Source organism: Babylonia areolata, chromosome 2 (assembly GCF_041734735.1).
Source record: "Babylonia areolata isolate BAREFJ2019XMU chromosome 2, ASM4173473v1, whole genome shotgun sequence".
Taxonomy (NCBI): domain Eukaryota; kingdom Metazoa; phylum Mollusca; class Gastropoda; order Neogastropoda; family Buccinidae; genus Babylonia; species Babylonia areolata.
The window spans coordinates 57,191,799-57,209,644 of record NC_134877.1 but is presented as its reverse complement, the minus strand read 5'-3'; the positions used below and the strand labels follow the sequence as shown (position 1 = coordinate 57,209,644).

The window sequence follows — 17,846 nt, the reverse complement described above, 5'->3', positions numbered from 1 at the left end:
TGGCTGTGACTGCGCGGCGAGCGATTGCTGCGCGCGTTGTGCTAGCGGCGAGCGACGCCAATGTTTCAACCATTTTTTGTCATCGTCGCTCACAGCTCGAGCGGTGGTTTCATCTCTCAAATCGTCCACTTTAAGAGGCAACCCAATTAACAAAGCGGGTTCAAGTGTGGGTGTTTGGGTCTTAAAAAACTGTAGAATTATATGTTCAAGAAGAATGAAGATGTCTTCCACGTCTACAGAACAAGAGAAAACATGTGAATTTATTGCCCTTGTTGAAGAAAGACCTCCGCTGTGGCAAAAGGAGCATCGCGACTTCTTGAATAGAGAGCTTCGCGTCAGGCTGTTTCAAGAGGTTGCCGAGATGTGTGGATTGTCAGGTAAGGCAATAATGGATTTCATACAAACACATACATATGTGTGTGTGTGTGTGTGATCGTGTGTGTGGTTCGTCCGTCGGGATCGACGAGGACCATCTAGTCATCCTGGAGGTGGGTGGGTTGGGCTCTGTGGGTGCGCAGATGCCTGGTCAGGCCAATCCGCGCCCGGAAGGTTCTGACGCAGTGTGGACAGGGGATGGTGGCGGCTGTCGGGGACTTGCTGGCACTGCTTTTCCTGGCCTGTCTGCGTTGCTCAGCTGCAGCGATTCTGTGGCGTCACAGGATTTGGCGCCTTTGTGGACAGCTGAACGCTACTTTGGTCTGTCCATTGCATTCAGCTCCCATGTGTCGTGGCTGATGTTGAAGGCCTTCAGAGAAGCTTTCAGACTGTCTTTGAAGCGCTTCTTTTGGCCTCAATGGGAGTGCTTGCCATGTTGGAGTTCGCCGTACAGCAGTTTCTTGGGGAACCGGTGGTCTGGCATGCGAACTACATGGCCTGCCCAGCGCAGCTGGGCCTGCATCAAGATGGTGTAGATGCTGGGCAAGTTTGCACCTCTGTGTCAGGGATCTTCTCTTGCCACTTTATGCTGAGAAGTTTTCTGAGGCTGGTGGTGTGGAAGTGGTTCAGCTTTTTGGCATGGCGTTTGTAGACCGTCCATGATTCACATCCATAGAGCAGTGTGGTGAGAACTATGGCCTTGTATACTTTGAGCTTCATCTCCAGGGTGATGCCTCTCCTGTTCCAAATGTTCTTATGGAGTCTGCCGAAGGCAGCGCTGGCTTTGGCGAGTCTGGCATTCACCTCGTTGTCAATGACAAGTGTGCGAGAGAGTGTACTGCCCAGGTATGTGAACTTGTCCACCGCGTTCAGTCGTTGCCCGTTGATGAAGATGTTTGGTTCAACGTAAGGCTTTCCTAGAGCTGGCTGGTGCATCACCTCAGTCTTCTTTGTGCTGATTGTGAGGCCAAAGTTGTCACAGGCAGCAGAGAACTTGTCGACACTGTGTTGCATGTCAGCTTCAGAGGCAGTGTTGAGAGGGTGGGGGCAAACAGGAAGTCGTTTACGGTGTCTGTCCTCACCTTGGTTTTTGCTTGAAGCCTCCTGAGGTTGAAGAGTGAGCCATCTGTGCGGTACCTGATGCCAATGCCTACGTCAGCATCTCTGAAGGCATCTGTCAGCATGGCTGAAAACATGAGACTGAACAGGGTGAGGGCAAGAACGCACCCTTGCTTGACTCCGTTGGAGACGGGGAATGGTTCTGAAGTCTCTCCGTTATCTTGGACTCGGGCCAGCATCCCATTGTGTAGTTGCCGTATGATGGTTATGAACTTTCTGGGACATCCGTACTTCGCCATGATTCTCCAAAGGCCATCTCTGCTAACAGTATCAAAGGCCTTGGTCAGATTGACATCGGTGGAGTAAAGGTCGGCGTTCTGTCCCTGACACTTCTCCTGGAGCTGCCTGGCAGCAAACACGATGTCAATAGTCCCGCGTTCTTTCCGGAAGTCACACTGGCTCTCTGGTAGGAGACCTTGCTCAAGGTGCGCTATGAGACGGTTGAGTAGCACTCTGGCCAGAGTCTTGCATATGAAGGAAAAAGCAGAAAAAAAGTATAATTTTGACTTAAAAAGGGGAAACTATAATGGAATGAGAGAGATGGTAAATACAGTGGGCTGGGCATCAATGGATTGGGATGGAAAAGACGTTAATCAGTGCTGGAATGACTTAAAGACTATACTTCACAAAAATATGAATATACATATAATATATACCAAAAGTGTCAAATACAGGAGAAAAAAAATCTAACCCTCATGGATGAACAATAAAATAATGAGAATCATCAGAAAGAAATATAAATTGTATAAGCGTTTCTTAAGAACTAAGTCAGGTCACTCCTATCTAGGCTACATCAAAGAAAGGAATAAATGCTGCAAAATCATTAAAAAAGCTGAAAAAGATTACGAAAGAAATTTAGCCAAAAAATGTAAGCAAAGTCCTAAAATATTTTGGAAATATGTGCAAGAAAAAATAAAACTTAGTACAGGAATAGGGGTACTGAAAAAAGAAGATGGAAGCTTAGCAGAAAATGATCTAGAAAAAGCAGAAACACTTAATAAATTCTTTGCAAGTGTGTATACTAAGGAGACCTTGACAAATTTACCCAACCTTGGAGAAAGTTCCAGGTCGGGAAACGTTAATATTTGTGACTTAAGTCACTCCATTGGCAGTAGAAAAGAAGTTGCATGCCTTAGACCCCTACAAAGCACAAGGACCAGACAAAATACCCTCAAGAATATTAAAGGAATTGAGCAGAGAGTTAGCTCTTCCTTTGAGTATGATTTACAATAAATCACTTGAATCTGTTTGCCTATCAAAAGATTGGAAAATGGCTGAGGTAACAGCTATATATAAAAAAGGGTCAAAACATGAACCAGGAAACTGCAGTGAGCTTGACTTGTATTGTGTGTAAGATTTTGGAGTCCTTTATCAGGGATGCTATACGTATAGTATCACACATGACAACAAACAATCTGTATGCAGACTGTCAACATGGTTTTAGACAGAAAATCATGTACAACACAGCTCTTAGAAGTAATTGAAGATCTCACAAAAATGATAGATATGGGTAAACCTGTAGACATAATTTATTTAGACTTTAGAAAAGCATTTGACTCTGTACCACATCAAACTTTTATTAAAATTAGCTTCATATGGTATTACTGGAAGCATACTGAACTGGACAGAAAACTTCTTGTCAGAAAGAACACAAGTAGTTAGAATTGGAGAAAAAATGTCAACAAATGAAAATGTTGTTAGTGGTATACCACAAGGTAGCATACTTGGCCCAGTACTTTTTACAATATACATAAATGACCTTCCTGAAAGTATACAAAGCAAATGCAAAATATTTCCTGATGATACTAAACTTTACGGCAATACACAAAATAATACTACACTACAAAAGGACTTATATAAGTTACAATACTGGACTGATAAATGGAATCTATATTTTAACGTATCAAAGTGTCAAGTAATGCATATGGGAAGAAAAAATCCAGAAAACAAATACCATATGATAATAGAAGACACCACACAGGACATTGAAAAATGTCAAAGTGAAAAAGACCTTGGCATAATTTTTGATAATAAACTATCTTTCGACATACATATACAGAATATAATAAATAAAGCCAACCAGATGATAGGAATAATTAAGAGAACATTTACCTATTTAGATAAAGATATATTTCTTAAACTGTATAAAGCATTAGTTAGATCACAAATGGAACATGGTAATATTGTGTGGCACCTATACCTCAAGAGACAATCTATAGTTATAGAAAGGGTACAAAGAAGAGCAACTAAAATATTAAAAGAATTGAAATATATGAGCTATTAACAGAGACTTTTTACTTAAATCTTTAAGATTTAATAGAAACATACAAAATGTTAAATTGCTATAATGAAGTCAATGTGAATAATATTTTTAGAATGTCAGATTATGAGAGTACAAGAAATCCAGTGATGAAAATTTGTAAAGAGCACTGTAATACTAACCCAAGGAAAAATTCACTAGCTAATAGAATTGCACAAATATGGAATGCACTACCAATCGAAACTAAACTTGCACAAAATACTAATGTGTTAAAAAATCTCCTTGACATGAACATCAATTTAAAGGAAAAATTTACTGACTTTGATGAGTGATTTATAGAACATGTAAAAGAAAACATATGTATCCCACAAATAAAAGGAGACTGATATTGAAGGGGACATAAAAAAAAAAGGCCGAGAGGCCTAAGCAGTCAAATGCCAGTCCCTACACTACTACTACTACTTGACATAATGAGTGTACTATTTTTCTAAAGCTCAGACCATTTAAATATTCTACCGTCACTCTTTTTCCTCCTAACATGAATAAACTTAAGCTTAGGTTCCGCAATGCCTTGGAGAACCAGAGAGAAAAATCTTTTCTTACAGCTGAACTTATTCGAACCTCAGTTTGCAGGAAGCTGTGTGTAAATTGCACTTTCCATCGATAGCACCAATGGCATAAGGAAAATTACACACTCTGTAACAGTACATACTGGCCCCCTGAAGATACAATTCTCTTAAGGTTCCTTGATATATATATATATATATATATATATATATATATATATAATTCTCTTAAGGTTCCTTGATATATATATATATATATATATATATATAGCAAAGTGTGTACCACAGCACATACAAAAAACAATTTCCTCCACTATTTGTATCACCATGTTCCTTCTCAGGCAAAAGGAATGCACTAGTGACTGAAACAACATCCCTGATGTGATAACATCTGGTAAGTAGTCAAAATGTAAAAAGTGTAAAATGAATAGGATAGTGCATGTATGTCATCTCAATACCAATCTTTTTGTTTCTAAAACTTTTTAATACATTTATGTTTCATTATATGTTTCAGAGGAGACGTGCAAAAAGAAGCTGAAGAACCTCAAGGACAAGATGAGGGACATCTGCAACAAGCTTCCCAAGACCAAGAATGGCCACCCAGCCTTTGAGAAGGGTGAACATCTTGTTCGCTGGCCCTTTTACCATGCAATGTTGTTCATGAAAGACCAGTTTCTGGGCCGAGACATTCGTGGTTCTTGCCATTTATCTATTACACAGGAGGAGAGCCAGCAAGAGGGATCCTGTGTGTGTTCGCCAGTCGAAAGTGATGACGAGACAAGCAGCGAATCATCACTGGCTCAACCTGAAACCCAGATGCCATTGCTGCAGAAGAAGACCCGATCAACACCAAGAATGTCCCAGAAACGTCGTTTCGCAGATGAATTTCTGTCCATAGAAAGAGAGCAAATGGCCAGCCTGAGAAAAGCTGTCACTGCTGAAGAACTGAAGGATGAGTGGAGCGCTTTCTGCACTTCAGTGGCATATGACTTACGAAAACTGACAGATCCATATCTGAAAATGCGAGTGAAAAGTGACATCAACAAGTTAGTGAATGATGCAGTGCTGCAGCAACTAAAGCAAGATGCTCAGCCACCAGCCAAGCTGTCGTCATGATTATTTTCAACATTTCATTTTAAAGTTTCCATCTTTACCCAAATTATGTTTTCGCTATTTTGAAGTTCACATGAATACAAACAAAGACTTCAGTGCCAGCTCTTTTGTGTAATCTTTACCTGGTGCTCTTGAACAGATGTCAAGACTGCACTTTCCCCCCCTCCCCCCTCCCCCATGAAGTGGAAGAGGTGTGCAAGGGATGGGTTAGGGGAAGGGGTGAGATTGGGGCATAGGGTCAGTGCAGTATACATGGGTGAACCCAGTTAGATGTTGGTGTCAATTCAAAATATCATTTACTTTGATCTCCATTTTCAGTTATTGGTCAAAAAGTTAATCAGCTTTACCATATATATGCATGCACTTTGTTGTTGTTGAAATCATTGAGATATGTGACTGATTCAGCTTATATGAGAAAGGTTAGTCTACTGAGTGACTTTGATATACACATCACAACTGAAACATCAATTTGGAGATATAGGTGCAAAGTGATTTTGAGGTAAAGATTACAGTCACACTTAAAGTCTTAACTCCCGAGAGCAAGGTTTCGGTTGCGCATGCGCACTAGAGCCTATCCAGGACTTGTATCCAAATCCAGACGACCTTCCCTACATGGGTCACATGTGGTGGTGAAAGGTTAGTAGATCGTCATATTTCTCTCCGTTTGCATGTTTTACAAACAATGTGGTCGTTTACGGTTGCCAACGTCGAGGGGCTGTCTGCATGCTTTCCAATTCTCACCGGACAGTACCACGTGCTGGTGCTATTTTTATCTGACAGACACGTCTAGCGCAAACACAAACGGCTCTAGCTCCGCCCCTTTTCTCTGCATTCAAATTTTGTATTACGTGTAGCTGACACATTTTGTACTTTCCAAAGTCAATTCAGGTCTAGATTGGAAGCTGCTAGGCAAATCTCGCTCTCTGCCATAAATGAAGCCAAACCGTAGCTTTATTAGGCTTTTATTTTGAACAAACCTTCACCGACGTCACAGTGTCAGACTCTGGTGAGAAACTGGCTTGATTCAAATCGCCCGCCATTTATAGTCCGGTTCAGGCTTTAAGATCATGTTGCTTGTTACAGCCAAGCTGAACACAAAAATAGTGAGAAAACAATGTTAAAACCTTTCACTTGGTATTTGAATTTGATGTACATTTTCAGATAATTCACAATGTGATTGAGTGAATGTGTATGTGTGTGTGTGTGTGAAATTTGTGGTTAAGATGAAATGAAGCAGAATTTCAAAAATGGGTATTCTTTGCATACCTCATTTTTCTCCCACAGTTCCGAAATAATATGCTTTCATTTCCATAACATGCATGTTTCTGTTCTGAGTTTGTGTACAAAAGAAAAAAAAACCAAAAACAGTATACATACATGTGAATGTTTCCATCTGTGCACATGTGTTTTAAAAATGTACATTCATTAATTCCATTATTTGTATTACTCATGCATATATATTTCAGATTGTTTCCTGTGTTATGCTTCTTCCCCACCTCCCCACAATTATGCATCATATATACAAGGTGTGTTCAAAAAGTATCCGACTGTATTTTTTCATGCGTAAACAAATGAAGCTAGAGAGGTGTGGTTTGGTGCATGTATGTAGGTGACCCTAATGCACATGCATGAATTTTTTCCTGCCTGCAGAAGCTGTCAGTCAATGGCAGACCACCGATGAGTGAGGAAGTGTAAGTGAGTGCCGTTGGATTTTCGTTTTTGACAAAATGACTGAAAAACTTGAACAACGCTACTGCATCAAATTTTGTGTCAAGCTTGGCGATTCCCAAGTGGAAATGATCTGCAAGATTCAACAGGCCTTCGTGGAAGAAGCAATGGGCACCACACAGATAAAGGAGTGGTACAACCACTTCAAAGATGGCCGCACATCAGTGGAGATTGAAGCACATTCTGGTAGTCCGTCAACATCCCGAAATGCGATCATCATTGACCAGCTGAAGACCCTGGTGATGCAGGATCGTCGAATCATGATCAGAGAACTTGCAGACGAGATGGACGTCAGCACTGGATCCATTCATTCCATTATGCAAGAGGATTTGGGCTTGAGAATCTCAGCGAAGTTCCTACAAAAGCTGCTAACGATTGAGCAGAAGCAACTCTGTTTGGAGATTGCACAGGACATGCTGGAGACTGTGAACAGCGATCCCAACTTCAACACAGTGATCACTGGTGATGAGTCCTGGGTTTTTGGGTATGACCCAGAAACCAAGTTGCAGTCATCACAATGGAAGCATCCAACGTCCCCGAGGCCAAAAAAAGCAAGGCAGATCCGCAGCAATGTCAGAGTCATGCTGACCGTCTTCTTTGACTCCAGTGGCATGGTTCATCACAAGTATGCACCACGTGGCACAACCATCACTAATGAGTATTACCAAGAGGTTCTGCATCACCTTTGAGATGCTGTGTGATGAAAACGGTGGCACCAGTGGGCAGCGGGCAATTCCAAGCTCCATCACGATAATGCGCCCACCCATTCTTCACATGTGATAGTGTTTCCTGGCCAAACACAACACACCTGTGCTTCGTCAGGTTCCCTACTCTCCCGACATGGCAACATGGCTCCGACATGGCAACATGGCTCCGTGTGACTTCTGGCTTTTCCCACAGCTGGAATTGCCCCTGAAAGGAACCAGATTTCAGTCCAGAGAAGACATACAGAATGCGACGGACCAGCTGCACCCCATCCCAAAAGTGGCGTTCCAGCGCTGCTTCCAGCAGTGGCAGAACCGTTGGGAGAAGCGTGTGGCAGCCCAAGGGGACTTCTTTGAAGGAGATTAGTGTAAGTTTGTTGTATCGGGATACAAGTAGTTTTTATGAAAAAAGGTCGGATACTTTTTGAACACACCTTGTGTGTGTGTGTGTGTGTGTGTACATATAAAATATCTTTTAAATTAGGTAATAATTTTGTTTTCTTCAGAAAAAGTATGTTTTCCAACTGCCAGTCTGTCTCGCCAATTTTTTTGTTGTTACTTTTTTGGGGTGGGTGGGTGGGGGGTAACAATCAAATAAAAAGAAGTATATTCATTACATGCTGATACCAGTGTGTAATTCAACAGTATAGTTGGTCTTTTTTTCTCTTATTATTTGATGTGTTTTTTTGTTATTGTGGTTGTTGAAATAATCTATAATAGTTCCAACAGTACACATGATCACAATATAAACAAAGGCAAAAGAACATCAACAAGCTTAAAGCTTATAGTTATACTGTGCTCACACATTGTACTTCAATTTTAACATGATAGCTGATGAACTGTAGTATCACTTGTATCAAATAACTTATTCATACACAGCAAATGAAGAAATAAAAACAAATGAATCTTTGAAACAAATAATATTATTGTTGCTGATAGTCAAGTTGACTGCACAGGGCCATATCAGGACTGCCCAACTATATAAATGTTCAGCTACATTAAACACAAAACTCTCAAATATAGATTTTTAAAAAACCAAAATACATTCAGATAAACTTACAAAATGGACTTCATGACACATTATCTTAACCATTTAGCTCCTTAGGGCAAAGAAGATTAGGCTGTGCTGATGATGTTAGCCCTTCAGTTTAATTCATCATCTCCAGATTAAAAAAATAAATAAATAAATAAATAAAGGAAAAAAAGCCCCCCCCCCTCCCCCCCTCCTCAAAAAACAACAACTTCAAAGCCAAACAAACAATTCCTAAAAAAAGGGCCATGTATGCAAATAACACTGCAGAATGGACAGCTAGTGTCAATCCCAGTGTTTATGATCTCACTACCTAATCACCAGAGCAAAACAGCACGGACAGTATATCAGAGTGTCGAAAAGAGAAAAAAATGTCAAGGCTTGCTTGAAAAAACAAGTGGTGAATGGACTGGGAAGGCAGAAAGAGGAGACAACAGTGAAGGAAGAAAAAAATGGCAGAAAGAACGAGAGCATTAGAAAAGAGGATATTTCTATCAGAGAATTTCTAGAAGGCAGGAAGAGGAGAAATACATCCATTGGCTACCCCATCAAAGTTTGAACATTAAGTGCATTAAAAAAAAAAAAAAAAAAAAAAAGTTCTAAAAATAATTCCACCAAACAGACATGTAGATGTCCCCTAAACTCCACCTGTTGATCCATCATCCTCATAAAACCACACTTTTGTAACATGCTGTATGAATGATTATTAGGTTCTCAATGAACCACCAGCAGTAATACACCCACATATAAATCAGATAAACATGTTATTAAATAGATTTGATCTTACTGTTATTGCATGCATTTTATTACATGGACATATCAACACACACACACACACACACACACACACACTGATGTGTGGAGGAGAACATAAGCCTTTTTTATGTTTTTAATTTAATAAATTATGTAAATCAACTGATGTCCACAGAAAATTGAATTCAATCCAAAAGACAATACAATCAGTACACATGCTCATATAGGTGTGTATGTGTATGTGCAAGTGTATGCATGTATGTGTGTGGATGTGTATGTGTGTAAAATAACAGAACCTTGAAACAAATAACATTCAAGGTAAAAGATTTCAACGAATTCTCTCTCTCTCTCTCTCTCCCCCTTTCTTTCATCCGATCCCTCTCTATCTCTACACAAAAACATAATGCACAATATTTGGAAATAAAGTATGTGAGGAAGACCAGATGGATGAAATGCTGGTCAATGAAAAAACAGACCAGAGACTGCTCGTGACCCAACCACAAGCAAGATCAAACACAAACATCACCCATATATTCTGATATAATAATAATATTCTGATATGTGTGGGGGTGTGGGAGGTGGGAGGGGCATGAGGTGGTCTGGATTCTTCTTCTGCTCTGAGATGTGGGGCTGGGGAAGCCGAACAGTGAACAATCACACATGAGTCCTCACCACATCACCCCGAGGGAACTGTTGACAACACACAGAGCAAGTCACATCAGTGCTCACGCCACCACCACAGCCAGCAAAGACCAGACATGCTCGACATACCAAGTGCTGACAAGGAAATTTATACACCACCACTGGCTCTCTCGGTCTGACCACAACCTCTGCCTGTTTCAGTAGTGTCTGGCACTTACTGCACCGATCCCCTGCAGGGGTGAGGCTGGCACTGGGGGGTGTGGCAACCTCGCTAGTGCCAGGAGAGGTGTTGCTAAAAGATGGCAGTTTTCCCAACACTGACGCAAGAGAGCTGAGGAGACTGGACCTCAGGCGTTCTTCATGGCTCTCAGTAGTATCATGATTTGCACCTGGCTGGCTGGTTTGCCCATCTCTTACAGAACTGCTGGCTTTGGTCTGGTTTGTGTAAACTCCTGTTTCTGTCTTCATTCTCTTGCTGGCTGGAATAAACGTTCTAGGAGACGGTGAATATTTACTGATAAAGTTACCCGCAACTGGCAGATGTGACCTTGTCTGTGGGTTGTGTTGTGAACTGGTTTCCACTGTACGTTTTAAGTTTCTCGCACTGCTTCCACCATTTGACGCACCATTCCTCACATAAAGAGGCATGTCTTCAGCTGCACTGTGGCTATGGCAACTGTCAGAAGGATCACATGGTTTCTGTGCATGACCTAAAACTCTAGGGACATGGTGAAGTGATGGATCATCTGCATGCTTCACCAGAAAATAGTCAATGCGGACTTTGAGGGCCGTGTTCACCACAGGCTTTCTGGTGGCCGTGAAAGTCAGGCCTGTGAATGGGTCTGAAGGCTGACGCCCGTAATTGGCTTCTGTCTCGGAAAATCGGTCCAGGGTGGACAGATCAATGCACTGGCCAGATGGCAGGAGCATGGGCATTGACATGATTTCGAAAGTGAGAGTGTCCAGAAATTCCTCTGGAATGTTCACTGAGTTTACAGCTGAAGTTTGTGATGCTGACAACGAAGAACAGGTTGCCTGCTGTGTGTCATGTGATGTGTTCTGAGCATGTTCACCTTGCTTGCGATGATCTTTACCATTCAGTGTTTCCACAGACCTGTTCACGTTACCACTCATGTTGCAGGTCATCTGATGGTTTGAGCCACTCCCAGAATGCATGGCAGAGGTGTACTTCTGAATAACATCTTGCCTCAGCTTCAAGGGACATGCCCTTGCAGGCACACCCCAAATCTCCAGCCTGGCAATGGCAGCAACACTGCTGTTGGCAGTGCCCACAATGCGAACGGCCAGCAAGTCCACAGCTGTCAACATGGCTGCCTGGTAGTGACGAAGTTCTGACCGATGCTGGTAAGACTCAGGGGAACGGTCCACTGCTGGGGAAGGACTGATGTTGAAACGAGGGTTGAAGAAACAGATCTGACCAGGCTCAAGACAGTGTATGCTCCCAATCTTCTTGAACACTGATGAACCAGTCTGCATTAAACCTGCTTCGTTTCCATTCTGAGAGTTGTGTGCAGGTTGTTGGGCTCCACTGGCAGACACTGGCTTCCTGATTTTGCAATCTGCTGCTGAAAATATCTCTACAGATGATGACCTCTGAGTCCCCACTTTGGGGTCAAGGATGATACTTTGGAGGTTCACTGGACAGGGGAGTTTGAAGGTCAGGGTCACGGGAGGTTTGATAAAGCTTTCAGCAAGAAATCCTGGGCGATTCCATGCTGCTCCAGAATGGCACAGCAAGTTCCCTGGTTCGTATCCATCTCTGCTGACCTTGTCACTGGATACCTCTGTACCCAGGCACTCAAGGGCAAAGTTCACAAGCATGTTCTCGTCAGTCTGTGGTGAAGTATCAGCACCCTGATTAAAAAAAAAAAAGAGAGAGAAAAAAAGTGTAAAATCCATTCTAAACAATTCATTAGGCCATGTATAAGCAATAGCTTTTATCAACTTATTTCAGGTACAACTGGTGTTAACATTATAAGTGGAACTGTAATATTTTACAAACAAGCTTGCCAGATGGGTTTACTATACTCAATCAATCAAGTTCATGACTAAGCTGTAGTAAGCATCTACTGGTGTCTACTTCAGGGAGAAGGGCTAGATTTCATAAATTCATTGAGGATTGACACTTTTGTACACCAATGACTAAATCAAGTATGTAGCTCTGTCACTATGCACATAATTTTTTTTTTAACGATTTGTAAATATTTCATATGTAATTAGATTGTTTACAAATCGAATCTACTGAATTAGTATAAATTTTTAAGACATATTGATCTAAAGGTCTAATTCTTTTGAAAACTCAAAATTACTGAGAAAACCTAAATCATGAATAGCTAAAAAAATTTTTTTTCTTACACAGTTTTGAGATATCTGATATGCTTCAATACATTTCTTCTGATGATCAGCTTGGAAATTGCTCATTGCAATTTTGTTATCTCCCACAGAATTATAAAGCAAGCATGCACACACACACACACACACACACACACACACACACACACACACACATGTATACATTTACAATATATGTTCACACACACAAACACACGTTTCCATGTATGCAGACACCTACGAGCATATAAATTATAAGATTAAAGGTTAAAGATCCCTTGGCTATTTGTTTAAATGGCCACAGGGGCAATGATTTCATATTCATTGTGTCTAGGGTTCAGAATAGAAAGGTGAGGTCAAATCCTCCCTTTCCACAATTTTAACTTTCCCCATCTGGTCATTCACATTTGGGTGGGGTGAAGAAAACCGTAGTAAAGTGCCTTTCCCAGAGACATGAGCATGCCAAAACTCACTTCTACGTTCCGTCTTTCTCCTACCCCTATAACCCCCAATCCTGCATAACCCATTAGTTGACACTGAACCCAAGATTCATCATGACAGTACATTCTTCACAATTTCCCATTACAATCAATCATCATGTCAAAAAAGATAATCATAAAAAGTTGACTATCTGGTGGAAGAAGCACACACACACACACACACACACACACATGGTGACAAACTTACAGATACAGATACAGAATACTTTATTATTTCAACAAGAGAAATTCATGCGTGGTGTACGCTACATAAACAATGTACGGTATGAACACACAAAAGGAATAAAATGCTAAAATGCAAAGTTAATGTGGAACCTCACAATCATGAACACCCACTGATCACAGTCATGCAATATCAGTGTAAATGTATACATAAAAGAAAAAGAAAAAAGCTTAACCGCTAAGTTAATATAAGCATCACATAGAATAATCACAGCCACACACATGCATAAATAAATATCATACAAAACTAAAACATAGACATGTATACACGGTTAAAACCAAGCTATTTATCAGTATTCAATATCTAATACAAAATTTAAAATATACAGTCCACACATACATACACATGTGTACACACACACACACACACACACACAAATGACAAATGTTTACACACACACACACACACATACACTGACTTATCATAACAACAGTTGTGCATTAAGACTGCTCAATTATTTATGAACTTAATAAAAGTTAATTGACAGGGGTATAAAACTGTTGCGGGTTGTAAGAGTTTTCTGTTTGGGAAATCTGTAGCCTTTCCCTAAAGGTAAGAGTTCATAATAATTTGATAGTATGGCTGTCATCGCTTATGATCTGTGTTGATTTTTGTTTCATCCGTCGTTTGAACAACTCGAAGGTTCTTGTTTGACACCAACTATTTTGCTAGACACATAATTTACAATTTTACTCAATATGTTCTTGTTCTTCACGTTTAAAGTTCCATACCAGCAGAAATCTAAAACTGATTCAATGAAGCTGGGATAAAAACTTTGAAGAATTTTGGGACTGACCTGAATGTTTCTGAGCTTCTGTAAGCAGTAGTATGAGAGACTGGCATTTCTTTTGGACGTGACAGGTGTTGGGTGTAAAACTGAGTTTATCGTCAATTATTGTTCCTAGATACTTGTATTCTCTAACTCTTGTCAGAGTTGTCAAGCTGACTGAGAATGGCAAACTCCAGAAAGAGACGAGAAAAGTGCTCTCACATCAGCTGAAGCCGATGAGAAACAGGACCGACGGTTTTGTTTGTCTACCAACTCACACACAACTCACTCCCTTGCTCTTCAAACGACGGCCTTACCTCCAGTCCTTTTCAAAAGTATTCAGACATTCTGTCTTGCATGTTCATGTCACTTAGTACTGGGCAACTGCTAGGCAAAGCTGCCCAGACTTTAAGAACTCCCTTTCCCCTTCAAGTTGTCAAGATATAAAATAATTTAAAATGCAAGCTTTCTAAAAATCAAAGCATCGCAAACCTCAATGTTTTGCTCCCATGCGAAATCATTCTGCCATCTTGGGATTTCGACGACATGTAAACCAATACCGGTTACGGAAAACCAATGAGCCTGCCCTGAGAATGAGATCCTGAACAGGTCACTGCAAGGAACAGACTCTTCAACTTCTCCCTCAAGTCTGTGAAGTCAATGGGGTGCTGCACAGAAGAGCTGTTCACTAGATTCCTCCAGGTCTGTCGGTTGTGTGTCAACTGAACGAGAAGCAAACTGAAACTTGATGTGAAACATGGAGAGCACACCGGGCACCGGAGCTGGGCAACATGCACCCTCGGTCTTGATCTTGATCTTGATAGATGCTTGAGACCTGGTAGTGGCCTGCTCGCCGTTCTGGGCTCGTCACTATTCTAAAACTTGTTCTAAAAAACTCGGCTGGCATACATGGTTATGCCTTCAGACCAATGGTAGCACTCTGGGTCATATAGCCGGGAGGATATAGCATACTGGCCCAGTGAGTGTCCAAACGGCCCTTGAAGGCAGCGAGTGTTGGGGCTGTCACTATCACTTCACATCTGTCCGCCTGTTTCTGGCAGCCAGTTTCTGTCTCTCTGCCCCCCCCCACCCCCACGCCCCGTCTCCCCCCCACCCCCACCCCTCTCTCTCCCTCTTCTCTCTCCCTCTCTGTCTCTCTGTTTTCGGTTATTTGCTTCTACTTCTAGTTTACTTCTAGTTCTTCAGCGGCCCAATTGTCATTGCTTTTTTTTCTGTAAATTTTTCATTTTGATTTTCAGTTTCAGTTTGTGACATGTGTATTCTTTTTTTTTCCCCTTCCAAATTCGGATCTTACTGCATGCTTGATACTATCTGTACCTGTATCAGTAAACAATGACTGATTTTCACTCCCTGTTTTCCGGCCCAGTCTCTTTCTCTCTGTCTGTCTCTCTCTCTGTCTCTCTCTCTCCAGGCTTTCTCTCGTTCTCTGTCTCCATCTCTCTGTCTCTGCCTCTGTCTGTCTCTCTCTCTCTAACACAGTAACAAAGGGGTCAGTTATGTCTTATTTATTGTATCAGTCATTGTTGCTGTTGTTGTTGTTCTTTCCTTGCTTTCTCATTTCATCGTGTTTTGTTTTGCTCTTTTTTTTCTCTCTCGTTCTTAAGTTCTTATGCATGCATAATCTATGGGGGGGGGGGGGGGGGGGAGGGGGTGCTGTCAGTGTGTGCGCGCGCGTGTGTGTGTGTATGTATGTGTGTGCGCTCGCGCGCGAGCGTCCGAGTCAGTGTGTGTATGCATGTGTGTGCACGGATGTGGGTGTGTGTGGGGGGCGGGGGTGTTTTCTTCATTATGTATACCCTTTTGCATAAAAAACCTTTTCCTTTCATTTATGTGTGTGCTATTTGTAATAGATGTAGATTAGCAAGGGCGGATTGGAAGAACAGGCGATGCCTAAAATCTTAATCCTTGAATAAAAACGTTTTGAGCTCTCAGTTTCTCCTTCCCTCCAACCCAACAGCATTATTCTCAAGTTATAGTTTCATATATGTGTGCTTTGAAGTATGTGCTCTCTCTGTGTATGTCACGGTCGGCCATGTCTTTGTCACTATGTCTGTCTGTCTGTCTGTCTGTCTCTCTCTCCGTGTGTGTGTGTGTGTGTGTGTGTGTGTGTGTGTGTGTGTGTGTGTGTGCCGGTGTGTGTGTGTGTGTGTGTGTGTGTGTGTGTGTGTGTGTGTGTGTGTGACCGGCTACTCAGAGTGACATGTCACACGACATCACTGCAGTAAAACCCTGACAATTTCCGCAGACGGACTGACTTCACACACACACACACACACACAGTACACACCGTACACACTGGCACACACACACACACACACACACACACACACACACACACACACACACACACACACCGTGCGGGCACACACACACATACTCACACACACACACACACTGGCACACACACACACACACTGACACACACACACTGTGACACACACACACACACACACACTGGCACTACACACACACACACCGGGCACGCACACGCACATCACACACACACACACACACACACACACACACACACACACACACAGAGTATAGTCAAAATCCAGCGATCAGACGTTCAGATGAAAGAAAGGAATATAGGCTGTTCAAATTTACACGAACTGAACGGAAATAAATCAAATCTATGGAATTGTTGGCAGCCATGAACAACTGACCCTGACACAATAAAAGGCAGATTGCGTCATTGATTTGTAGATGGAAACCCATGAGCTGTTTCAAGACAAAATATATAAAAAGTGTTTCCCGTATAAGTGGTAATTCTATCACAAGTGATCATATATTTACTTGTGATATGCCAGAATGTCATATACCTGTACTGGCATCTTTCTCACTGAAAGAAATCTTGGACTATTCACTTTAAGTTGTTCGATTTTTTTCAAATCACTCAGATAGTCCAATTGGATTGTTGTTATACCCCCCCCCCCCCAAATCGTTGTAAATTAGTATAATTGGATTGTTGTTATAACCTCAGTGTCTTAACCCCCCCTCCAAATCTTTGTAAAATAGTTTAATTGGATTGTTGTTATAACCTCTGATTTTTTTTAAAATTTGTTTATTTAATATATATGTTTTAGAGTTGGAAAGTTATTCTCTTAGATTGTTAAGTTAGTGTTGTGAATAGTATTGTCATCCCTTCCCCTTCCGAGTCCCTTCCCTCTTTTCTCCCCTCCCCCCTCGCGCTCCCCCTCCACGACTTCCCTCCGCCCCTCTTTTTTTTTCATGTCCAATATCACTTAATGTGGATAGACATTAAACAGTGAAATTGAACACACGTTCACTCCCACACACGCTGACACTGACGCACGACAGTACACTGATTAGCACACTGTCACACGTACACACACAGACACACAGACACAGACACACACACACACACACACACACTCATACCGGCCGTGGCACACACACAAACACTCACACACTGCCCCCCCCCCCCCCTCCGCCCTCCTATCCCCTGCTCCCCCCACACCACCAGTTTTCACGCACACACGCACGCACGTGACACACAGTGACACACTAGCACAAAGGGTCTCTCACGCCATGCCACGCACTGGCACGCACCCACACATACTGGCACGCACCAACTTGAACACCCACACCCACACACTGGCACACTGCGCGCACGCACACGGCATCACTAACACCAGTTTGAGTCCATTATCATTCAAGAACGCACATG

At 41.9% G+C, this 17,846-nt stretch overlaps 3 protein-coding genes across 4 annotated transcripts; 2 read left to right on the top strand and 1 right to left on the bottom strand.

Annotated features, from left to right (window-relative positions):
* Positions 1 to 22: 22 nt before the first annotated feature.
* On the top strand, positions 23 to 5,450 carry LOC143279521 (uncharacterized). The gene is made up of 2 exons (XM_076583582.1): positions 23 to 377; positions 4,835 to 5,450. Exons 1-2 carry the CDS (start codon positions 215 to 217, stop codon positions 5,434 to 5,436), a joined length of 765 nt encoding a protein of 254 aa, XP_076439697.1. The 5' UTR covers positions 23 to 214; the 3' UTR covers positions 5,437 to 5,450.
* A 1,710-nt stretch (positions 5,451 to 7,160) lies between these two features.
* Positions 7,161 to 7,850, top strand: LOC143277825 (protein GVQW3-like). The gene has a single exon (XM_076582737.1). The coding sequence runs from the start codon at positions 7,161 to 7,163 to the stop codon at positions 7,848 to 7,850; it is 690 nt and encodes a 229-aa protein (XP_076438852.1).
* A 1,257-nt stretch (positions 7,851 to 9,107) lies between these two features.
* LOC143279520 (RING finger protein 37-like) lies at positions 9,108 to 14,654 on the bottom strand. Of its 2 annotated transcripts, none has more exons than XM_076583581.1 (2): positions 14,627 to 14,654; positions 9,108 to 12,165 (listed from the first exon to the last, which is right to left on the bottom strand). In XM_076583581.1, the coding sequence occupies exon 2, from the start codon at positions 12,130 to 12,132 to the stop codon at positions 10,303 to 10,305; it is 1,830 nt and encodes a 609-aa protein (XP_076439696.1). In that variant the 5' UTR covers positions 12,133 to 12,165; positions 14,627 to 14,654; the 3' UTR covers positions 9,108 to 10,302. The 2 variants fall into 2 exon arrangements, with proteins under 2 accessions (XP_076439696.1, XP_076439695.1); XM_076583580.1 differs by lacking the exon at positions 14,627 to 14,654 and adding an exon at positions 14,452 to 14,617.
* Between the last annotated feature and the right edge of the window lie 3,192 nt (positions 14,655 to 17,846).